General features: G+C 45.0%; 1 protein-coding gene across 1 annotated transcript; it reads right to left on the bottom strand.

The window, feature by feature from the left end:
• Window positions 1-90: 90 nt before the first annotated feature.
• On the bottom strand, window positions 91-21686 carry GNB5 (G protein subunit beta 5). The gene is made up of 11 exons (XM_014874127.2): window positions 21414-21686; window positions 17310-17446; window positions 15735-15776; window positions 14923-14999; window positions 13287-13419; window positions 9569-9712; window positions 6457-6548; window positions 6286-6334; window positions 3640-3736; window positions 2497-2663; window positions 91-2174 (listed from the first exon to the last, which is right to left on the bottom strand). The coding sequence occupies exons 1-11, from the start codon at window positions 21523-21525 to the stop codon at window positions 2163-2165; spliced, it is 1062 nt and encodes a 353-aa protein (XP_014729613.1). The 5' UTR covers window positions 21526-21686; the 3' UTR covers window positions 91-2162.
• Between the last annotated feature and the right edge of the window lie 540 nt (window positions 21687-22226).

The raw sequence follows: 22226 nt of genomic DNA, 5'->3' as shown, positions 1-22226 counted from the left end.
TGGTGCAAAAAGTGTATGTCAAAAAAAGCAGAAAACCAAACAGCTACCATTACAAATACCTAAGCAATGGGAAGAACTACTATATACATGTTGTCAATATGTAAAATACAATTTATTGTATTTAGGCTGTTCATAAATATCAACACAATGTATTATGTTTGAAACAAACATCTCGCCAATAAATACTATCTAAACATTAATATTAATCTTTTGATCAAATGTGTACAGTGTATTGACTCAATATTGCACAGTGAGTTCTATATGACATTTCCATAGTGCATTCAGTTTGTTACAGGGATAGTTGGCCACAAATATTGCAAAGCATCAGAGTTGACTTTTCCAAGTGAAAACAGCTTCCATTAAGGATGGAAGGCTGGTATAAAAGTCAGTGTCTTAAGTTAACTGGTTATGGATTCACAGAACCTAATGTTAATGGATGAGGAGACTTTGTTTCGAATATGATTTTTACATAATTGTAAAAAAATACCACTTGCAAATAGAATGAGGATGTTCTCATTAAACTCCAGTCACCAGTGAGCTTGTAAACAGGCTCATTCCAGTAAGCTTGTCTTCTCTTGTTCCAGTCTAAATATAAATCGTACATATGATCTATTCAGAGCTGTACCTCACCACCTGCACTTCAAAGGCCAGGCTGTGCAAGCCCCCAGCATTACTCCAGCTCTGCTCCCCATGCACTCAGGTGAGACTCAGTACCTGTAGGTAGGAGCAGAACTGACACATTCTAGTCCCAATAGTTTCAATGTATGAATGCAGATATAATCTCACAATAGTTCTATAATTAATTGTATCTCATCTTTATCTGATTCAATCTTGATTCTAGAGCATCACTTCTGTGTGGGGTGGTCTTGCCAGTCTGTATGGCATTCCCATGCTCGCACAGAGGGCTGGGTGCTGCCAGCAATGTGGTCAGCTGTCCTGCTCTCCTGAAAACCAGTGACTCCTGCATCAGATGGACTCATGTGCTCTGGTCAGCACTGTATCAAACACTGGCAGGACTGTGGCTCACAGATTTTCAACAGCTCACTGTTATTCACTCTCCAGTCCAACTATGACAAAACCATGTCCGTGGCAGTGGGAGATGACAGTGAGAGTAAGGACTGTATGATTTGACCAGCATTTGCATGAACTTACAACTGCTCTGACATTGCAGAAGGACCTTAAGATGGGCATATACTGCTTGAACATACATTTAAGCTACATTGTCTTGCCAAAGTTGTATGAACTGCTCAAAATGCAAATAAGAATCATGGCCATAGAATGACTATGATTGACTTGGAAAAGATTTGACCATCAGTATAATGGTGCTCAATGCTTAGCGTGTAGTATCCCTTAGTGCTTAGCATGTAATATTTCTTTAAGTAAAAGAAAATTCACTCACCAAGTGATACAATTAAAAATTTCTAAGAAACTACTGGTTAAGTATTACCTCATGATTATGTAAATCATGTTTATATCCCTCCTCTTTGCTGTTTATCAGTTCGTATATATTTAGATTCTTTATATTCAGGTAACATGAATGAAATACTTATTTCTATCTAAAAAGACAGTAGGAAAAAACAGGGATTGAAGGGATTTTCTTCTGTACAAAAAATACATTTTTATGACAGTAGCCAGTACCTTCACAGTAGGTCCTTTGCTCCTCTACTTACCACCAAGGTTCAGTCATCCATAACACCATAAAATATCAGAATTGTTTCTCTTTCCATTTTTCAACACCAAAATTCAATATGCTACTACGGAATGTTTCCAAAGCCTTTCACTATAACCCAATAAAATCAGGACTTTTTTCTTTTTTACTTTTAAAAGGAACTAAATTCATGCAAATAAATACATAATGTGCACTGAAATACTCAATTCTATGATACAGGTGACTTTGGAGAAAAGTCCCTTTTATAAATAATTAAACTAATTCTAATAAAAGAATATAGTTTAAAAAAATTAAAACATTTAATTTTACTACAAGTTGATGTTTGCTATGTGTTCAAGCAGACTACATTTTCTACCTAGTTGTGTTAATCTGTGGGTTGAGTGTCCCTCTTTTGCACTGTAGTGAATATCTGATTTTGAGGAATGGCTTCTTTATGCAGTTTTTGTAGTCCAGGGTTTCAGTCTTCATTTGATTCTGCATATGGGATCTCAGGTTACGCCCAGATCTGTAGAAAGAGAGAGAGCTGAACACTCCTGTACGGCACTGACTCTCCTATCAAACCTTAAATTAACCTTGGAAAGGCGATCACATCAGTGGCACAGAGTATCAGCAGCAATGATATCATGTAACCCCACAGCAGCTCAAACTTAGCGCTTCTGCTAGCACCTTGTGGGGATTTTTACTTGGCTTTGCTGTTCATGTTTTACAGTTTTATACCTTCCTTACTTCCTCTAGAGTAGTTTTCCTCTAACAGCCCTTCCTCCTCACCCCCTTTTATTCAACAATTGAAGAGAGAAGCACTCGAAGCAGGTTCTCCTGGCACTTACTCGGAGGGTGTGGTCCCAGGAGCCCGAGCAGAAGGCGGTCCCGTCGGGAGAGACCCGCAGGGTGCTGACACGGTTCTCATGTCCGAACAGAATGGACACACGGGACCCCTTCAGCACATCCCAGACATTGATGGTGTAATCGTTATAGCCTGCGAACAGCAGGCGACCTGCAGAGAGAGTGACATTTCACACAGTGAGCTCTTAACATGACTGCAGCCGGGTCTTCTGCAAGACACCGATAGCCCACGAATCACCAGCCCACCCTGTGGCCACTGCCTCCCCCGGGCCAGCTGTGCTCCTGAGCTGACCATGCTAAATGCTGCAACAATTACAGTCAATTAGTTAAAAGCACTGTAAATTTTAGTTATTAAATTACATAGAATGTGTTCAGTCATTAGAGACGGGATGACTTCAAATAGTGACAGGCTCAAGAGCACTTTAACAGCTTTGCAGGGTAATAATACTTTACTCAGACCTTACACAAGAAGTTGAATACAAATGCTTGAATGATGAACAGACAATTTGGTAAGTGATTCACTGCCAATGGGACAAGCTGTGGTGCTTGTGACCATGACAGAGAAGTTTGCCTCAGTTCCAGGAGGAGGGCAGTTCACCACCCACTCACCCCCACCCAGGGTGACTGGGGAGCTCTGCATTTCTGCTGGGACAGGAGAGACAAGACTCGAGCTTATGTCTCAGGATCTGTACTGAAAACTAATGTAATGTCTCTTTCTTCATACCCCTCTAATATACTTTTACTATTAATTATTTGTTATCCTTTTAAAAACTATTTATGTAACTGCACTTAATAGCTACATTTCATGTTGTCTTTGAAATGTTTTTCATTATTATTGTGAAATTCTAGCCCAGCTGTAGTTAATGGCAAAATATTTCCTGCCTTCAGTAGGGCCAGGAAAATACTTTTCATCACTACAATGAAGCCATAGCCAGCTTGGTTATTTAAAGAGTAATTATTTTCACAGAGGCAAAAAAAAAAAAAGCTTCCATGCATTAAATGTTTCTTTTGGTACTTAGTACTTTCGATAACTTTTAATAACGAATGTTTTATCAAATGAAACTGAAAAATTTTACAGTTCCCCTCACATCTCAACACTAAGATAACCCCCAAAGTTCAAGTCTCACCACTGAGAGAGAAGTCCACACTGGAGGCTCCAAAAATGATGCTCTCTTTGGAATAAATTGCTACTTCTCTGTCTGCACGAAGGTCATATAAACGACACTAGGATTAAAACAAAACCAACACACATCCTCAGTAAATACTGGAAGCACTGGCTACAATATTTGGAAAAAATGGGAGTGGGAAGTGCAGCTTAATAGACATCACAGGAAGTGGCTGCTTGGCTTCTTTCCTTCTGCTTCTTTCTGCTTCCCCCTTTCCTTCTGCTTCTGGCTGCTGTAACTGGGATCCTCTAACAGGATCTAAGCAACACAAGGCTGTTTTGTATATATTGCAGGAAGAAGTTTCTTTTTCAAGCCACTTCTCTGAGCTTCCTGCCTGTCCTAGAAAGATATGAGTGGTGGGCTTTGGGCCATGGTACCTACTGGAATCCCCACACCCTTCTGCTTCCCCTCTGTGGTTTTGTACTTATCAGGGCATCCTGCTGCTGGGGAGGTGATGTGCAGACAATCGCTTAAACAACAGTTGAGCCACAGCTGGAACGTGGGAGATGGGATCAAATCTCTAATCACTGTTGAGAACACAGACCATGTGGCACAGAAGAGCCTAGGTGGTAGTCCTGGCTCTGAGTAAACCAGGGTAGTAAACAGTCCCTGCCCTTCTGTGAGGCCTCTCTGTTGAAAAACCTACGTGAAAATAACTCAAGTGGAATAATACATTTTAATGCACATCTCTGGTTTTCATTTATCATGGAAAATTCCAAATCACCTCTAACAACCTATACTTCCTGTTTTTATGATTTGCCAGCAAAATTTGGCTTGTTTGACATGGAAATCATGTATCAGACTTCACTGCCAGACTGCAGACTAACGCTGCCATGCTGAAAGACAGTCTGTTAGCCCTGAAATCAAAATGCACTTTTGAAACTATGTGAACTGAAACCTCTCCTCAATAAGTTAAGCTTAAGCAAACACTGGCCAGATGGGATTGCTAATATTAAGACTTTACTGTTGAAAAATGGCTGTTATTCAAGCCTGCACATAAAGAAGGGGCTGTTTGATTTGCAGGGCAGTGGGGAGCTGCCAGGTATGTGCAGTCCAGGTCTCCCAGTGCTCCACACAGATAAATAACTCCATCAGACTGTCCTGACAGGGAGCTGGGGTCACTGCAGATGACAATGTTGTTATCTGAATATGATTTTATGGAGTACTTTCAGTCAGGATTATCTGTTCCTCAGAATCCCCAAGTATATAAATCAGGTCAAAGATACCACCCCGTAACACTGCAAAAGCAAACCTCTTCATTTAAAGAATGAGGTAGACGGAAACTGCCAAAACTCCTGTCAAAAGTACAGAGGTGGAATTTCCCATTCTCCTGCTTCAGTCAGGGGTGTCAAGAATGGTTAGAAAAGAAAAAAAAATCAAATTAATTAATAAGAACCTGTGATACTGGGCGTAAAAAGAGAGTGTTTTCACTGGAATTTAATGATGGACAATTTCTCTGTATCACTCCCTCAGCACTTCAAGAGCTCACAGTACTGCATCCAAGTGTACAGAGAGCCACTGGGCTCACCACAGGGCTAGAGGTATTAACTTCTAGTTGCACATTTTAAAACATAAAATCAGGGTTCACTCGCTCCAGAGAGCCTTGTAATGTCTCCGCATGCAATGAAGACAAAAGGAATGTTTCTGTGAAGTTTAGCAGCATTTGGAGCAGACTCAAAACATGCTCTGAGGGCAGAGTACTTTAGATAAAGGCTTTGCCCTCAGGTGACTCAGTGTGATGTTTATGAATAAACAGAAGAAATAAGGCGCCAGGTGCCTCCCCATCATCTGCTCTCATGCTACACTGAAGTGCCAGCTCAGGCCCTGCAGGACTGTGGTGGGGCACAGCCTGGTCCCCCATGGACACACCAGCTGCAGGGACAGTCATCAGCCCTGAGCATCACTCGGGGGCACAGGGCACCAGGAGGCAAATGGCATTTTGTATACATTGTGCTAATCAAATTTACCTGTCAATGCATTCTGAGCCCCTCCCGCTCATAGATAAGGAAGCAGATTGCTCATAGATAAGGAAGATACATTCAGGGCCCATGTCTGATCTAGGATGACCTGGATGCAGTGAATCACTGCAGTGAAGAGTGCTGGCAGTGAGTCAGGGCCCACAGAGATGTCTGTGGCCCAGGCCACCCTGGGGCTGCAGGGGCCAGCTACTCACATCTGTCCTGCTCTGCCCTGAGCCCATGGCCCCTCTACTTTCTAAGACATGCTGCTTCTCCTGACACAAGCTGCAGCATTTCAGCTGGTTCCTCCCATGCTGTGACCAAGAGCTACGTGAAGCCAAATATCTTCCAGTAAGACAATTAATTTTAGCCATGAAATTTCAGACACAGAGAATCTGAAATGAATATTTGTACAGCACCTCTCGTAGAGAAGTTTGCAGAAATGACCTACAATGTTATGTGATTTTCCCTAGAACATTATATATGGTATTTAATATCATATCTCACAGGATTATTATTTCTGCAAATTTGGTGTAACAGGCCCAGTTTAGTCACTAAAAGTCCTTTGTGGATGTGACCTAGTATTTTAGGAAAATCTGACTTGGGAAGCAACAGAATTTTCCTAAAATAGGTTGCTGAATTAACATACCGTGGCATCGTCTGAACCAGAGGCGAAAGCATCTCCACTTGGATAATATCTGTGCACAAGTGAAAGAAGACCAGAACACATTACATTACTTGGATGAGGTCAGACTTCAGAAATAGAATCAAGCACATTGCTCAACAGTGCAAACGTGTCCTCTCCCAGAAACACACTGACCTGACACTGTTGATATCTGAATCATGGGTTTCAAATGACTGGACACACTGACCAGACCGCATGTCCCAAACCATGGCTTTCTTGTCACATCCCTAGAAAGAAAAAAAAATCATTGCAATTGTGCAAATGGTGACATTCATCCCTCATGTGCCTGATACTTGTCATCAAGCCCACAACATTCAAAGGCTCTGAATTCACAGTTCTAAGGGGATTTAACCAGCCAAGCAGCCCCAGAAGTGGCTGCAGTGGTACCCTCAGCTGTGCAGTTGCAGGTGGGATCAGAGTTCCTCATGAAGGCTGGAGCTGCCCTGCACTCACAGCCCTGCTCTGCTTGTGCTGCTGCCCCACCATGCCACAGAGCTGCACAACTGACCTGTTCCCTGACCACTTAACATGATCAATATAAAAAAAACAATACCCAGCATTTAAAGTTTTATAACGAATTCTTTTCATATACTGAAAGAGAAAATTAAATCGTTGTATCCAGAGAGTTTCTTGCCCAGCCTCCTACCAGGGTTAATCCCTGTTAGAGCTCTGCACCCACATGCTTGATTGTGTGGCTGGGATGAGAAAAACAGCATAGCAGCATTTTACCTCATCCTCAAGCTAAAACCTGCCCTTCCAAGCTGTGTTTTGAAAGGATCATTTAGCAGTCAGTGCTCAGCACTCTGAACTCTTTGGGCACGGGGCTTGCCCCTTGTAGTCCACACTGTCCTTGGGGCAAGAACCATCTCACCCGTAGGGCCATGCTCTCAGCTGCAAGGTCTCACTGCTGTCACAGTTGTAGTGACAGGAAAAAGAACATGGACTTTGCTTTGAAGAGTGATGGGAGATTTTAATAAACTTGCCCCTGCTGAGGAGCAGGGAGACTGAGCTCCAGGGGCTCAGCCCCTCTGACGCTCTGTGGGAAGAACAGGGCAGGCCAGGTGGCTGCTGCTTCTGCTGAGCCAGAGCGCCCTGCCCACCAGACCATGCCACACGCTATTTATTTTAATCAAACATGATGACTAATTAAATTAAACAGTCTCTTCACAATTCACATATTTCTCTATTTTTTAAATTCTGTTGTTAAAATGAAATCCTAGTGTTTTTAGTAAAGATGTCATTATTTAAAAGATGTAATGCTCCTTAGCACCAGCTTGTGGTTTCTGCACCAGGAAAACCAAACAGGATTTTTTGGATATTTTGGACCCAGCATATTTCCCTCTCAAGCCCCACCATAGCCCAAGCCCAGCCCTTCATATTGCTTATATATGCATATATGCTTATATTCATGTGCACTGTTCTTACTGACCCCTCTGGGAGTATGGGGGCAAGACCAAACTGACAAGCTGGTGATTTGACTCCTAAGGTTTTGAAGAAGAAACCAGGCACCACCTGTGGAGAGATGGGCTCTCTGAGTGATGCTCAATTCAGCTGAGAAGCCTTCCTCAGAGAGCACTGAGCACAACAGCCTGGGACACAGCCCTGAGCTTAGCAGGGAGGGCTGGAATTTTCAGCTAAGTCGTTAAATGTAACAGCACCCAGCCTACATGCTGATACACTGACATTGCTTGTTCCAGCTCAAGGTTACTGTACCACAGAGGCACAGTATTCAGGGAATCTCTCTATGCCACCATCCCTTCATACTGTTCTACCTATACCTACACTGACAAGATGTAAGACAGGTCTTCACTGCAGTGGTGTTTTGCATGTGATGAATTAAGTGAATGCCTGTAAGCACAGACATGCCCAAGCTCTATCAACACAAGTATGACATATTCTCTTAGCAGTACCAGAGCTGCTTGCGATTCCTTGCCCTATAATAAGCTGAGCTGTTCCCAGGGAGAATGAATCTATCCTTTCTGGGAAGCAAGCTTGGTGACAGGAAAACCCGAGAGAAGTAATGCACTTGGATGGAATTAGCCTTCAGTCACGCTTTGGAGCAGCTGTGCTACCAGCAGCCAAACTGGGCCAGTGTGCTGGACTCTGCTCCTGATGTGCCAGCCAAATTTGACAAAAAGACTCATAACAGAAGAGGTCCAGGTTTATTGTGTAGGGATAAGACCATGACTCCAAGCACTCCTAACCCATGGGTGGCACCCTCTGGCACAAGGGCTATTTCCATCATCAAATACAAGGTCGACCATGGGCCAGTGCTAGTGGGGCTCAGAAACCAGCAAAGTTACTGGTACCTTCAGCAAAGTTACCAGTAGCAACTGGCCTCTCAGCTCCTGCCAGCTCTCATCTGCACACTCACTTTCTAATGTGGGAAAGACTAAGATCACCTTGAGCCCCATCTCGCCCACCTTTATGCCTGGCCTGCCTCACTGCCAGGCTGTGTGCCAATGGATCAGCTGCCTGGGAACAGTGATCCCTCAGCAGCAGGACATGATTTTGAAGATGCCCTGGGTAGTTTCCCAGACCAGTCCAGTCCTGCAGCCCCAGTGAGGTTTGTGAACTCCTCTGTGCCAGGACAGGGAGCAGAGTGTTCAACTGATGAAGGGGCTTTACATGCCTCTGGTACCACTGGAAAGCACAGAGGACTCTGCAACAGCTGAAGATGTGGCCACACCTTACGTCCCTGCTCCAACTTGCATGAGGGGTTAGCCAGTGTCCAAGCTGCCCCTTGACTCTCGGGACACAGTGGCACGCACGTTGTTTGCAACCCCATTTGGATGCCCCGAGTATAACCTGATGCCTGTCACACCCCATCTGGCTCCAGAGAGCACAGGGAAGGGGCAAAGTGTGGGAAGTCCTCTGCTGTTCCAGGCTCCCACCCACAGGGACTCACACCTCCACTGTGCTAGGAGCCCACTGCTCTAACTCTGAGCCTTCCCCTTCCCAGCAGAGGCGTTGTTTTGATCTCGAGCTGGATTGCTTTGATGTGGCGTGGAACTTGCTAAGTAAGCAGAACTGCAGTCAGACTGGCTGGGTGGGTTTGACCCCACAGGCAGGGGTTTAATTTGCTCCAGCCTGCAATGAGTGGAAAATGTGCTTGCAATGAGTGGATTGCACTGGGGCATCCAACATATACTCCAGCACTCTCAATAACACTGTGAGCCTCCTACTTTGCTGCCTTTTCATTTCCATATTCCTTAGTTTTATATTATGAGAGAAAGCTCCTGCTTACCCCAGAGACAAATGTATTTCCTGTTTCAGAAGGAGCCAGGTCCAGGCACAGGACATCAGCTCCATGACCATGGAAACTCTGTAGAAGTTGCCCACTCTCAACATCCCATAGAGCACAAGTTCCATCTCCACTTGCTGTCAGGATCTATAGGATGAGGGAAGAAGAGTCATTATACAAGAATCAGCAGATGATCTTCAGGTCACAAATAAACAACTGACATCCTACACATACACCAAAGAACAGCTTTAATTTAACGAAATACTATGCCATAAATCAAAGCCATAAGCCCAATGTGAACCTAAGTACAGTTTATGGTTTTTATTTTTAAGGGAAAAAGGCAGTGTGGAAAGGAGAGCTGTATGGACACTACTATACCTACACAATGTTTCAGTAATTGTCTCTTTTGTTGGTGGGGTTTGCACAACTGACAGCAGCAAGGATCTGCTGGCATTTTCATAGTCCCTAAAGAGAATGCAGAACAATACTGGTATTCCTGTCTGGCCCTGTATTTCACTCTATCCATATTTAGGCTGCTGGAATTCAACCCAGGTAAATAGACGAACTCTTGGGGCTAAGTATACCTGTTTAACTCTCCAAATTTTTTTTTCTTTCTGCTTGAAATAGTCAAGTTAAACCAAATTAATTTGGCTTAAGACATGGATTTTCTGAAAGGGAAGTAAGCCTGTCTAGACAGTTGTTTGATAAGTCCATCAGCTCTCACTTGTCCTAAACCATTTGTGTGTAAAAGGGCTTGAACATACACTGACCGAACATAGCTCACAGCTTCCCATCTGCTACAGTACTTGTAGCAAGCACATGTGATCAGAGCTTGTTATTGTGGCTAAATCCTGATGATGCTCAATTGTTCAAAATTTCCCCTTGGCACCCGAAACTGTTATGCAATCACAAATTCTGTAGGTTGATAGAGTCCCTGTGCACTAGTGTGGAAGGAAGCAAGGGCGAACGTAGGAGGGCTCTCAGTTTTGTACACGGGTTTTTCTCATGGTTGGTGAGGAAACTCAAGTGATCCCAGTGGGCAGTTACAAGTTAAAAACAAAATTCTCTTCAAGAAGAAAATGATCACACAGTCACGAAACCATTCACAGAGTTGCATAAAGGTTAAACACTGAACATGTTTGACAGATGCTCCAAAAATTCTTCCCGTAAACAGAGGTCTGCAAGCTGCAGAACAGACTGTTCTGAATCCTGCAGCAGAGATGCTTATGCTCTCAGATGATAATAGCAGAAGAAAGTCCTGACTTGTCTTCCTGGCCAGCTTTTGAGCCTGGATCAATGAACTTCCCTGTTCTGGGGAATATTTGTACTTGGCTGAGGAATGAAGACTTTCAGCTCTGAGGATTTGCTCTTGTATTGGCTGTGTAAGGCAATAGGAGTGGCTAAAGGTGTAAGGGGAGGGTCTGTTGGCAACCCAGAGCTCCAGTTAACACTTAAAGAGAAATGTTATGGACTTAACTTCAAGGTTGCTCCTCAGCCATGCCACACTTGGGAGCATGGCTGCCTGCCCTATGCAAAACACTTTAGATCCCAATTAACTGTTGCTATTAATACAAATGGAACATTGTCACGTGGGGAGCATTATCACACCACAGAGCTGCAGATATCTAATTTAGGAAGTGAGGCTCCCTGGCTCTCTGCTCACTAAGGCAGGGGAGGCTCTCTCAAGCAAGACTGGCACTGAGAACAAGATGTGTGGGTCACCCACCCCTGCAGCTCAGGGCCCACGTGGGAACGTGATGAGCAGCAAGGTTGGGTCCCCCTTTTTCAGCACCCACACAGCCTGGGAGTGACTCTAACCCATGATGAGCCACCCTCAGATCTTCTCTTTCCATTGCACTGCCTGAAGCACACTAAACCTTAAACTCCTACCCAGTCTTCCACACCTCTGTGGGAAAACTGAGCTGTAGTTTAAGACAGCAGTCAGGGCAGAGCTGCAGCCCTGGCAGTACCTAGCAGTGGCAGCTGTGGGGACACTGGGCTGGGGGACACCTCCATCTCCTGCTGGAGCTGCTCCAGGATAGCTCCACATCCCTCCTGATGCAAACTGGGAGAGCAGAGCTGCTCTACACACAGCTGGGAAAGCTCCTGCACGATGTGCTTGTTGGACTCTGCACCCTCAGAGTTACTGAATAGTTTTAATTCTGAATAGTTTTAATTCTGAGGCCTTTATGTAAATGAAAAAATTATAAGAAATCTGAGATTCTCTAGGATCTGCTACATAACAGTGTCCTAAGAGAAGCTTGGCCAACCTGTTGCTTGTATTTGTTTGAATAATAACATGCAGTGCCATAAATGATCACTTATAAGCCTAGCAATCACGAGAAAACTTCTTTTTAAGGACTTCATAAAAATTTCTGACTCGCTAAATATAAAGGACCTTGTCCACTGTGATATGACTTAACAATAGTTACCAACAGTTAACAATTGTTATAATAGTAACAATATATGACCTTCAATATCAATAAAGTTTGCTGTATTTAATATGGGAAAAAAGACCCAACTTTTCTTTCCTTTTTATTATGAAAAATAAATTGCTATTTTTCCTGCCATCAGATTTAATCTCAAAGCATTTAGGTATAGACAAGAAAAGAGATAACTGGGTTTATATCTCATCAAAAACATTCCACTTAATTTAGACTGCTCTAATTCCACACAGCTCCTGCACAGGAAGGTCAGGGCTAAGCAAGCCTGAGTGCTGGGTACCTCCACCACTTGTTTCCATGGCAATGGACTTAAATTAGCACCTCAAGAGTCATTACAGAAACCAGAGAGTGACAAACAACAACATACTCTTGGCTTCACATGTCCTGAAATAGAAGCAAGGAGAGCTGATATTTCCTTCAGAAGAGCTCCAAATATCTGGAAGAAGGGGACATGGTATTCCCTTTCCAGCAGCTCTATTGACATTAAGAGCTATAAAAATGCTCCATTCTGCCACTTATTTTGCTGCAGAGCTGAACCGAGAAAAGCTTTAATTAAATTCAGAAACCAGAGAGGACAAGGGGATTATCCTGGCTCTTTTCATCATTTTCTGTGTTGCTAGAGAAAGAGATCTTTGAGAAATTCAATAGAGGAAGGCTGGTTTGGTCTCAGATCTGCATTCAGTCTCTGGCTTTGCCATCACCTCCCATTGTGGCCCTCTGTGCTCCACCCCACAGCCTGTGAGATGGGAACAGCATCACTCCTTTCCCTCAAGGGAACACAGCACTGCATCTATAGACAACAGGTATGGCCCTGCGGGGCCATCTTCAAGCTCAATTGTATCACTTAGTACAAATAAAAAATACTTAGAATGAAAGCAAAAGCAAATTTTGCCGGATGTCCGGGACAAAGTAGGCAAACAACACAGTCACCATCAGCTGGCACAGCACCCAGCCCAGTGCTGGCTGAACTGCGGTTTTAACTATTTGCAATAGTTGGGCTGCTAAAAGCACAAACTGGGGAGCAGAGAACATACAGGTACCAGCGAGCTCCCTCTGCAGAAGCTGCAGGCCTTTGCAGGGACAGCCTGGCCACAGGCTGTGACAAACAATTCCTGACAGCAGCTTTTGCAGCACTCTCATTGCCCCCTGTGAGGGTGTTCCAGCAGACCCTGTGAGGGCAGAACATGGCCCTGGGTGGCCCAGGAGCAAGGAAGGACATGTGTACTGCACCCGAGTGGAGCTCGTGTTAGGTCATGGTGAGCAGGGAACACATTTACCTGCATGTCTGAGTTAGTGAAGCTGCAGGCAGACAAGTAGTTCGTGTGCATTGCAACAGATTTCTTCTTTGCAGCCATATTTTCATTTTTTTCAAATGTCAGAGGGTACACAGAACACTTGTTGTCCAGGCCACTGAAGAGAGTAATAATAGCAGTAACAGAGAGAGGAAAACTGGTTAAAACTGCAACGACAAAAGGCGAGTGGTGATAAGAAGGACACCACCTGTCAGTGCTGTGCTGCCAAAGCCTTACAAGCACCGACTTCCCTGTATTGTGCTGTGTGGGATCTCCCTGTGCAGGGAAGCCCCAGCTGCCTCACCAGCCTGGCTGCTTTACAGAACTTGAACAGCTGCGCCTCAGTATTTTTCACCCTTATCGAGTTTATAAATGGCACTGAATGAAACCTCACGAAAGTATAAACTGGGAGGTGACAGCAGCCACCTCAGGGTTAACGTTTCACATACAGCCAAACTGCCGTTTTCCTGCTGACATCTGTCATTGCCAAGATCAGGATTTCAGCATCATTATACACCTACCCTAACAAATGTAACCTAGCTCCTATAGAAAAGGCAGGATAACAAGTAGTGGGTGTGAAGACAAACCTTTTATAAGAGTTTGGAAAAAAGGCACCAGAAGCACTGACCTCTGTAGCTGCTGTCCTTCACCTGGAGAGTTGTACTAGTTAAGCTGTGTCAGACCCAGGACTCATTTCTAAAGGGCAGGATTTATATCTGACCCTTTCCTACAGCCGTGGTAGATCAGTCCTGCCCTGGTCCCTGGGATCCTGGCACACCACCAGTTGCTGGTTCTGTGCCTTATATTATGTGCATGGCACTTAACTGACAGCACAACAGAAATACAGAATTAGGTGCAATGTACACATGCACTCCCTGTCTCTGCTACAAGTGTAAAGACAGAGCTTGCATGCAATTCTTCAGGTTCTAGTCAAAAACAGTTTCCAGACTCCTTTCCACACACGAGTACAGAGCCTGATTCTCTGTCTCAGTCTGCTGCTTTCTAGACTTGCAAGCTGCACAATGAAGACCCCCTTTGTTCCTTTCTCTCAACCCAAGCTTGCTTTGCCTGTCTGATCCACCCTTCTTACAAGATGTTTTGCCAACATTTCATCTTTGTTTTTTCCCCTACATAAACTTATTTTTTTCAAACCTGAGCCCTCAGAAAACTTGTAGAAGATTATTAAGGATGGGGTTACTTCTCCCCATCTCATCTTAGCAAGATCTATTCACATACTGGTAATCATTAATGATGAACCTCTGTCATAAAATAATGAGTGCAAACTAAGAACACAATTAAAACCTCTTTCCTTTAGACAATATAGCCAGCATAGAAAACCATACTAGAAAAGGGAAATTGCATGCATGCAGAATTACTAACCCATGATATAAATGCTAAAAGAGGATTATTTTCCATGCTTACACAACACATGTTATTGCACTGAAGTCAGTGGAGATAATATGTACGAGCCATTATGGAAATAGAATCAGAGGGACTGAATGTAGACCTTCCACCCACAATCACGGCAGGCAAACTTCTATCTGTCAGCTTCTGAAGCCACCAGGACACTGCAACAAATCCAACTTCTCTGTGTAAGCTGCTGTGGCAACTGGGAACTTACCCACAAGCAATGGCACATCCAGATGGGGCATATGCACACGCCATCACCCAGGTACACGGCATCGTCACGGCATGCTCCTGAAACACAGCGCCCCTTTAGACTGCGACCTCACTGCTTCTCTCATCGTGCAAGGAAAACAGTGGGAGTAGTAAGTTCAGTGTTTCTGTGGGACATCTTTAGGGTCAGTGCAAGGTATAGATGTTTCCCCCAGCCACAACTCACATTTAAGTCAACAACCTGACTGCAGAATGCAGCAGTGCAGGAGGATGGCCAGTCCTTCTCTGACGCTTTCCACCTTATTTATGAGCCCCAAACTGATCACAGAGCACGTTTTATTGGGTCATCCAGTGCTGTGAAAGGTCCCACTGCTGCACATGTGAAAGTGAGTTAGTTTTTCCTCATCTGTGTGGTGCAGAGTGCCATGAGGCAGCCCAGGCAGGGCTTGGAGGAGCAGTGGCACCATTTCACAGTGAACATCACAGCTGAGGATCCCCAGTGATCACACACTGGTACAGGGGTGCCCAGGAAAAGTTCCCCTGTTTTGCTGGCTGGGCTTTGCCAGCCCTTTTGAGCAAAGAGGTTGGATCAGAGCCTTCCACTGGAGACCATGACAAACCCCAGTGCCTTGACAGGGACCTTGCTTAGAAACAGATCAAGGGACGTGACTTGCCCTGGGCTCCTTTTTTTGGGGTGCTAGTGGAAGTGTGCATTTTATCCCATTATCCCACTGCCTCCAGTGACACCTCTGAGCCCTACACCTCATCCCACTGTCATTTGCCCTAAGCATAGAATTTTGCTGAAGTTTCACTTACTTTGTTGGTAGTGAAGGAATCCCACACGATCACCTTCCCATCCTAAACGAAAGCACAGAGAAAGAGAAACTGAGGCTTTCCAGAGACATGGCTGCAAGCCTGCTTCCCAGCTTGGAGAAAACTCTGCTGCTCATTTCCTCTCCCTAGTCTGTTACGTCCTTTTGCCTCCATCTTAACAACAGCCCAGTGGTCACAGTGAAGCACCAAGGAGACACTTCTCAGTAGTGCTGTTGTATCTACCACAAGAGAAGTGGATCTCCTCCTCACTGAGACAACTCATGCTTGTTTAAAAGACCTATTTATTTTTCGGTTTTTTTTCTCTTCCTTCTTAATGACTTCATGAGTACTCCTTTCACCTGCAGCACATGCCATGGACAGGGCCATCTCCTCAGGAAATTGCCACCTGTAAGCCCTCACTTGCCTCACTGGACTGTTTATGGATATTACAACGTTTACTCATCTTCCCTTTCCAGTCTGATTCTAGTTTTCCCTTTAGTTGTCACTAGACTTATTTAATCTTCAATTATCCATTACACAACCAGGTAAACAGCCATCATAGAACCTTGTACAGAGAGCAGCACAATCACTTGGTGTACACCAGCTACACTCATGCCAGCTACTTTGCCTTATGCACATAATATTGTTATCTTCCCCGTATCATGAAAGGGAAATGTTTATTACTGAGCAACAACTGCTTCTGTACCTGGACTTACACAGTTCTTAAAATAGAGCAAAAATGCATTTCAACATGTCTGCTCAGTTTTCTAATCAACACACTATCATTTTAACCACTTCAAAAAACGTGACATTAAATATTTAAATTATTCTCTTTGTTGAAATCACCATGAATGGTAAAAACTCACAGTAAGTGAAGGTGGCTTGCAATGCAGATTGCCTATTTTTATCCCTCAAGTGAGACCCCCTGACAGATTTCATGTAGGTCAATGAACAGCTGTGAGATGCAACAAGCTCACTCACTGCCATACTGGGCTCAGGACAAACCAGGGGATCTAGAAAGTAATTATCTCATTACCTCCTCCAGCTTATGAGACTGGTCTTGAGCAGGTGTTAGGACTGTTTCTCAAAATGACCAACTAAATGCAGTAATTTTGGCAGGATGTCTGAGGCTTTCAAGGTCATATCAATCATACAGACTGCAGAAGACATTTCTGTGCATAGAAATCTCTAAAAGAATCAATATTTCTTCTTTTTTCCTGATTACTTTCTCTGAATACATAATCTGAAAATTTTGCTAAGTATTTAATCTGTAAGGAACAAGGCAATAGATGTAGCCTCGTGTGAGTCTATTTTTTATTGTAGGAGGCAATATGGGAAAATCTGTTTATGACTGAACAGGAAATATTTAGGGTATTAGATACAAGAGGTGTACTAATGATTCAAAGATCAGATTAACACTCTCTGAACAAATATTTTGCCAATGAACATCTTTCAGGGCATCTTGAAAACATTTACAATAATCCCAGATATCATCTGCCAGGAGTGGCACACAGCACAGCCAGAAGATTTGTATAGTGCTCAGCAGCACCTTTGAAAAATACCTGCCCAGCAGCATACCTGGGAAGAGCTCACAATTCTCCTCTTGTCTTTGCACCAGTCCATGCAGAGAACTTTGTTTCCATGGCCTTTCAGGGTCCTCCTCGTCTTCATCACAAACTGTCCCAGCGCCTCCACACGCTCTGCCACCTGATGAACTGCAAACAGCTGATGGTTAGAGAGCCCTCCATCAAAGCTCTGCCCTGGAAAATATCTGCTTACAAGTAATGCCCCTGGAGGGATTAATCCACGAAGTTTGAATCCATGGTGCAAGCCAATGCTTCAGAGCTGGCAGGTGGCTAACACCAAGGTGGGTGGCATAGGAACATATTCACCAGTTAAAGACAAGGATGAATTCACTCAGGGCTGGATTCCAGGGATGCAGCAGCTGAAGCTCTTGCACACCATCCCACCCAAGTATAGCTGGAAAACAGATTACCCCTCTGTCCCCCTTTCCTGGGAAATCCTCAGGCCTGAAGGTGACAAACAGTTGTTCTGGATGTGACTCCCAGCTGCAGTTGGCTCTCAGCACTGTGGTGGTGCAGTGGGATGCAGGTACTGGCCACTGACACTGGTGACTGCTGTGCCGTCCCTTCTGCTGGTCAGGAGCAGCAAGGACCAGGACACAGCTCTGAGTGAGCAGGAAGCTGGACATTTGCTGTAAGAGTACACCACCCAACCTTTCAACAATAACTATGGACATCAAGGACTTCATGGGATGTCCCTTCTACAAAAGAGGGAAACAGAGGGCAGGCAAGCAACTTCCCTGAGCAGCATCCTCTAGAAAAGAAGTCAGTTCTTTCATACCTCATTTAATAGCAGTACTTTCAGCTGATATTCTTAAAAACCCGACAAATTTACATTTCTTTTGTGCAAACTGACTTTGACATAAAAGTCATGCAGATGACACAACTAAAAGGTGTCTCATATAATCCTGATGCCTCAAGCCTGGATCACCTGTAAATGTCTGGGAGAAAGGGTCATCTGAGGAAACCTATTTGCCCTGCTCCAGCATGTTCATCCAGTGTGGAGCTGAGTGGAACCATGACATATCTCAGCACCCAGGGGCAGCTCTTCACACAGAAGGAGGGTGAGGCTTACTTCAAGTCCCACAGAAGAGTAGAGATTCTGAGATCTCTAATTTAATTCTCTTGGGACCAGAATTAAAAATTACTCTATCTAGAGAGGAGTTGATAGGATCCAGCACTTCCTGTGTTGTGTGGTTGTCCACACTAAAACCTAAGATGATCCAGCTGCTGCTGGCTGTGGGGACAATGCTTGACTCAAACTTCTGAAATAAATGGAGAAGCTCACATGCTTTAATGAGTGGTAGAGGAAATCTTGAGCTTTTCATTGCCCTGCTGGAGACTGAGCTCCACATCCCCCATGGCAGGTGGTGCTTTGGATCTGCTTTGCTACTTTACCCTTCATCACTTTTCTGGGGCTGCAAGAAAGCTCAGGGGCTGGGAAGGGCTGTGACAGTGAGAGAGCAGGCATCCTGAACTTACAGATCATTTCCTGGCACAGGGTCAGTGAAGCAATTTCTGCCCAAGGCAGAAACTGATTTCTAGTGGATTGCCTTTTCAAGAGTTGTCTTTCAAAGCCACCAGCCCCACAGGCTGTGCCAGAATAATGCTCTCAGCTGAAATCTCTGCTCAGCCAGACTCCCTGAGCTGGCAAGTGCTGTCCACCATTCCTCACGATTTGTCCATACATCAGAAGCAAGTTTCTAAGAAAGTACCATATAAACCCACTGAGGAAAAGATACATTCCCCCTACTACTGCCCATAGAAACCTGCCAAATGATCCAATCAAAAGACATGAAAACACAGGACAGGAGGTGATTATGGCAGCTGGAAAGATGCTTGTGTCCAGAATATATCTGAAAAAACAAATGTTTCACAGACAATGGACAAACTGTTTCCATTATGTGGATGCAGCTGAGACTCTGTGAAATTGTCTGGTTTAGCCTCACTGATTCCCTGAGGACGCTTATCTCCAACCACAGCCATAATAACCCTGCTCCTGCCTAGCACAGGTCTGAGAGCCAGATAATTATTTTTAAGCATTCAGCAATATTGTTCAAAGATAGTGGAAAATCATGTACTCAGACAAGCAGATCAGCTAAAGCCAGTAAATAACTTGAGTAGTTTTACAGAGGTCCTGATAAAACTGCTTATTTTTCTTAAAAACATTGTTTGGCCTAACAGGAGGTGTGGAATTGATGCAGATACTCTTGGGCCTTTGATCTCTTCTGTGTTGGGTTTAATGGTCTCTCTGGCCTTAAAAATTAATGGATTGCACACACAGAACCAACTTTTTTTTACACGTAAAGTTTTAAGCTCTTGAATTGACTCCTTAAAATTATAAGACTGTAAATCAAATGCATGTTTGGCATTTCCTTTTTCTATGCACATTTTTGAGAGCTGCTGTTCAGAATCAATTGAACAAATAAGGGCAATCCTATTTTAGGCAGCTATTTGTTTTGGGAACCACAGAGGGAAAGTCATGATCTGAGCAAAAAAATGCAGAAGATATCATTTTAGATTAGGGGGAAAAAAATCCAAACCAACCAGCCAAGCAGAAACCAGAAATGATGCCTTATTCTGAAACTAGCAAACTCTGCAGAAATAGTACTTGGGAATAATATAAGTGTAAAAAAGCTCTGATACATAATCAGTGATATAAAATATCATAAGGGAGCATTGTTCTATAGCAGAATAACACTTTTTGTCTTAGAAATGCTGTAATGGCTTTGCAAACACATCTTTCCAATGGAAATTTACAGATTTTATATATAACAAAGAATATCCCATGACTATCAATAGCACTCACAGTTACAGTATCACTGCAATCACAGGTAGAAGTTTGTGAGCAAAAATGGGTTCAAGAATATGCTTAAAGGCCTGTTAAGCAAAGACCCTGCCACTTCTGATACAGAAATGATATTATAGGAACATGGTGATTTATGGTAATGTTTCTGTAATGGGGACATCTCTTTTTGTTTAACAATTCTGATTAACAGGACATCCACATAACATGATCGAATAACTTGGACAGGCAAATGGTCTGTTTATTCCAGAATATATATATTTTGTTGTAATCCTTCCCAGCTGGAAAATCAAAAGTGTTTTTCAGTCCCTTACAAAACACTACGAATTAAGTCACTGGATACAAGCTCAGATTCCTTTTCAATGCTTAAGGCATCAAAACACAGGAAAGAAAAGTTTTAATGACTCACTAATATTTCTAATAGAGTCAGCTACATGATTTCAGACAGAAACAGTAACTCACATGTTTTTCTAAAAAGAAACCAACCAAAAAAACCCCAAAACCCTGCAATGTATCGTTGTGATTAAAAAATGAAATAATAATAAAAGGATTTTTTTGTATCTCAGAATTTGTGAATACCTATTTGAAAAGCTTCATTAATGTAAGGTGAGCTTCTTTTTCCTGAATGGGGAAGCGGATGGGGGGAGGGCCGGGCTGAGGTCTGTCCATCATTTCTGCTGGGTTATCCCTGGATCCTGGAGCTGCAGCTGGGAACGGTGAGTTCCACATTGCCAGCTCCAGCACTGACTCACCCGCACCTCTGAATCAGCACTGCATCCCTGCAACTTGTTTGCCTGGCAGAAGGGGGGCAGAGGAGCTGTTTTTGGAAACAATGCTCCTTTTTAAGCCCCTCCGCACCTCGGGTGAAATCCCGGCCTCATTAGAGCAAATTCCCATCAACTTCCACATGGCTGGGGCTCATCCTGGCTCCCGACACTGCATCCAAACGCTGGGGGGATCCCCGGGCAGTACCGAGGGTGTTTCAGGGTCCCCGCCCCGCCCGCAGCCCCGCCGGGCCGGGCCGGGCCGGGCCGGAGATGTGCGGAGCCCTGCCCGGCCCCACGGCCCTGCCCCGCACCCGGGAGCCACGGGCGAGCAGGGCGGTGTCCAGCCCGGGGCAGGGCGGTGTCCGGCCCGCGGCAGGGCGGTGTCCGGCCCGGGGCAGGGCGGTGTCCAGCCCAGGGCACGGCGGTGTCCGGCCCAGGGCAGCGCTCCCCGCTCCCGGCCCCGCTCCAGCCAGGCCCGGCCGCGCTCCCGGCCCTGCGGCCGCCCCGCCGCCCATGCCCCACTCACGCTCCACGTCGTGCAGCTTGGCCCGCTCCTCCTCCAGCTTGCCCTTCAGGCTCTCGGCCTCGCTCTTCAGGGATGCCAGGGTCTCGTTCTCGTGCAGCCCTTCGGTTGCCATCTTTGCAAAGGAAGCGGGGAGAGCGGGGATGAGAGCGGGAGGGAGGAGGAGTTTGCCCGCCCGGCTCTCGGGGATGCTGCCGCGGCTCCTGCTGCCTCAGCAACGGCGCCGGAGCCGGCCCGGGCTCCCCCTCCCCTCCCCGCTGACGTCCGGGCCAGTCCTGAGTACGCACACCGTGGGGGCCAGCATCCCCTGTCCTGCCGCTCCAGCATCCCTGGTCCTGCCACTCCTGTATCCCTTATCCTGCCACTCCTGTATCCCCTGTCCTGCTGCTCCAGCATCCCTGGTTCTGCCACTCCTGTATCCCCTATTCTGCCCGATCCAGCATCCTTTATCCTGGCACTCCTGTATCCCCTATCCTGCTACTCCTGTATCCCTTATCCTGCCCTGCCACTCCAGCACCCCGTCCTACCTGCTCCTGTATTCCCTGTCCTGTCACTCCTGTATCCCCTGTCCAGCTGCTCCAGCACCCCCTGCCCAGCCTGCTCTGGCATCCCAGTGCTCTCCAGGCCAGCAGCTGGGATCAGCCTCACCTCCTGCCCTGCTCCTACACATATCCCAAGCCTTCTTCATAGCCCAAAGGCTTCATTGCCTCAGAAACACATGCCAATGGCTTTTTCTGCTCTATACCTAAACTTCTTTGTACAAGTTACACAATATGGGGGAAAGAATTTTAAAAAAAGTCATCGATCACCCCAATG

This window comes from Sturnus vulgaris, chromosome 13, assembly GCF_052056855.1.
Source record: "Sturnus vulgaris isolate bStuVul1 chromosome 13, bStuVul1.hap1, whole genome shotgun sequence".
NCBI lineage: Eukaryota > Metazoa > Chordata > Aves > Passeriformes > Sturnidae > Sturnus > Sturnus vulgaris.
The sequence above is the reverse complement of the archived record's forward strand: the minus strand, read 5'-3'. Positions and strand labels throughout refer to the sequence as shown.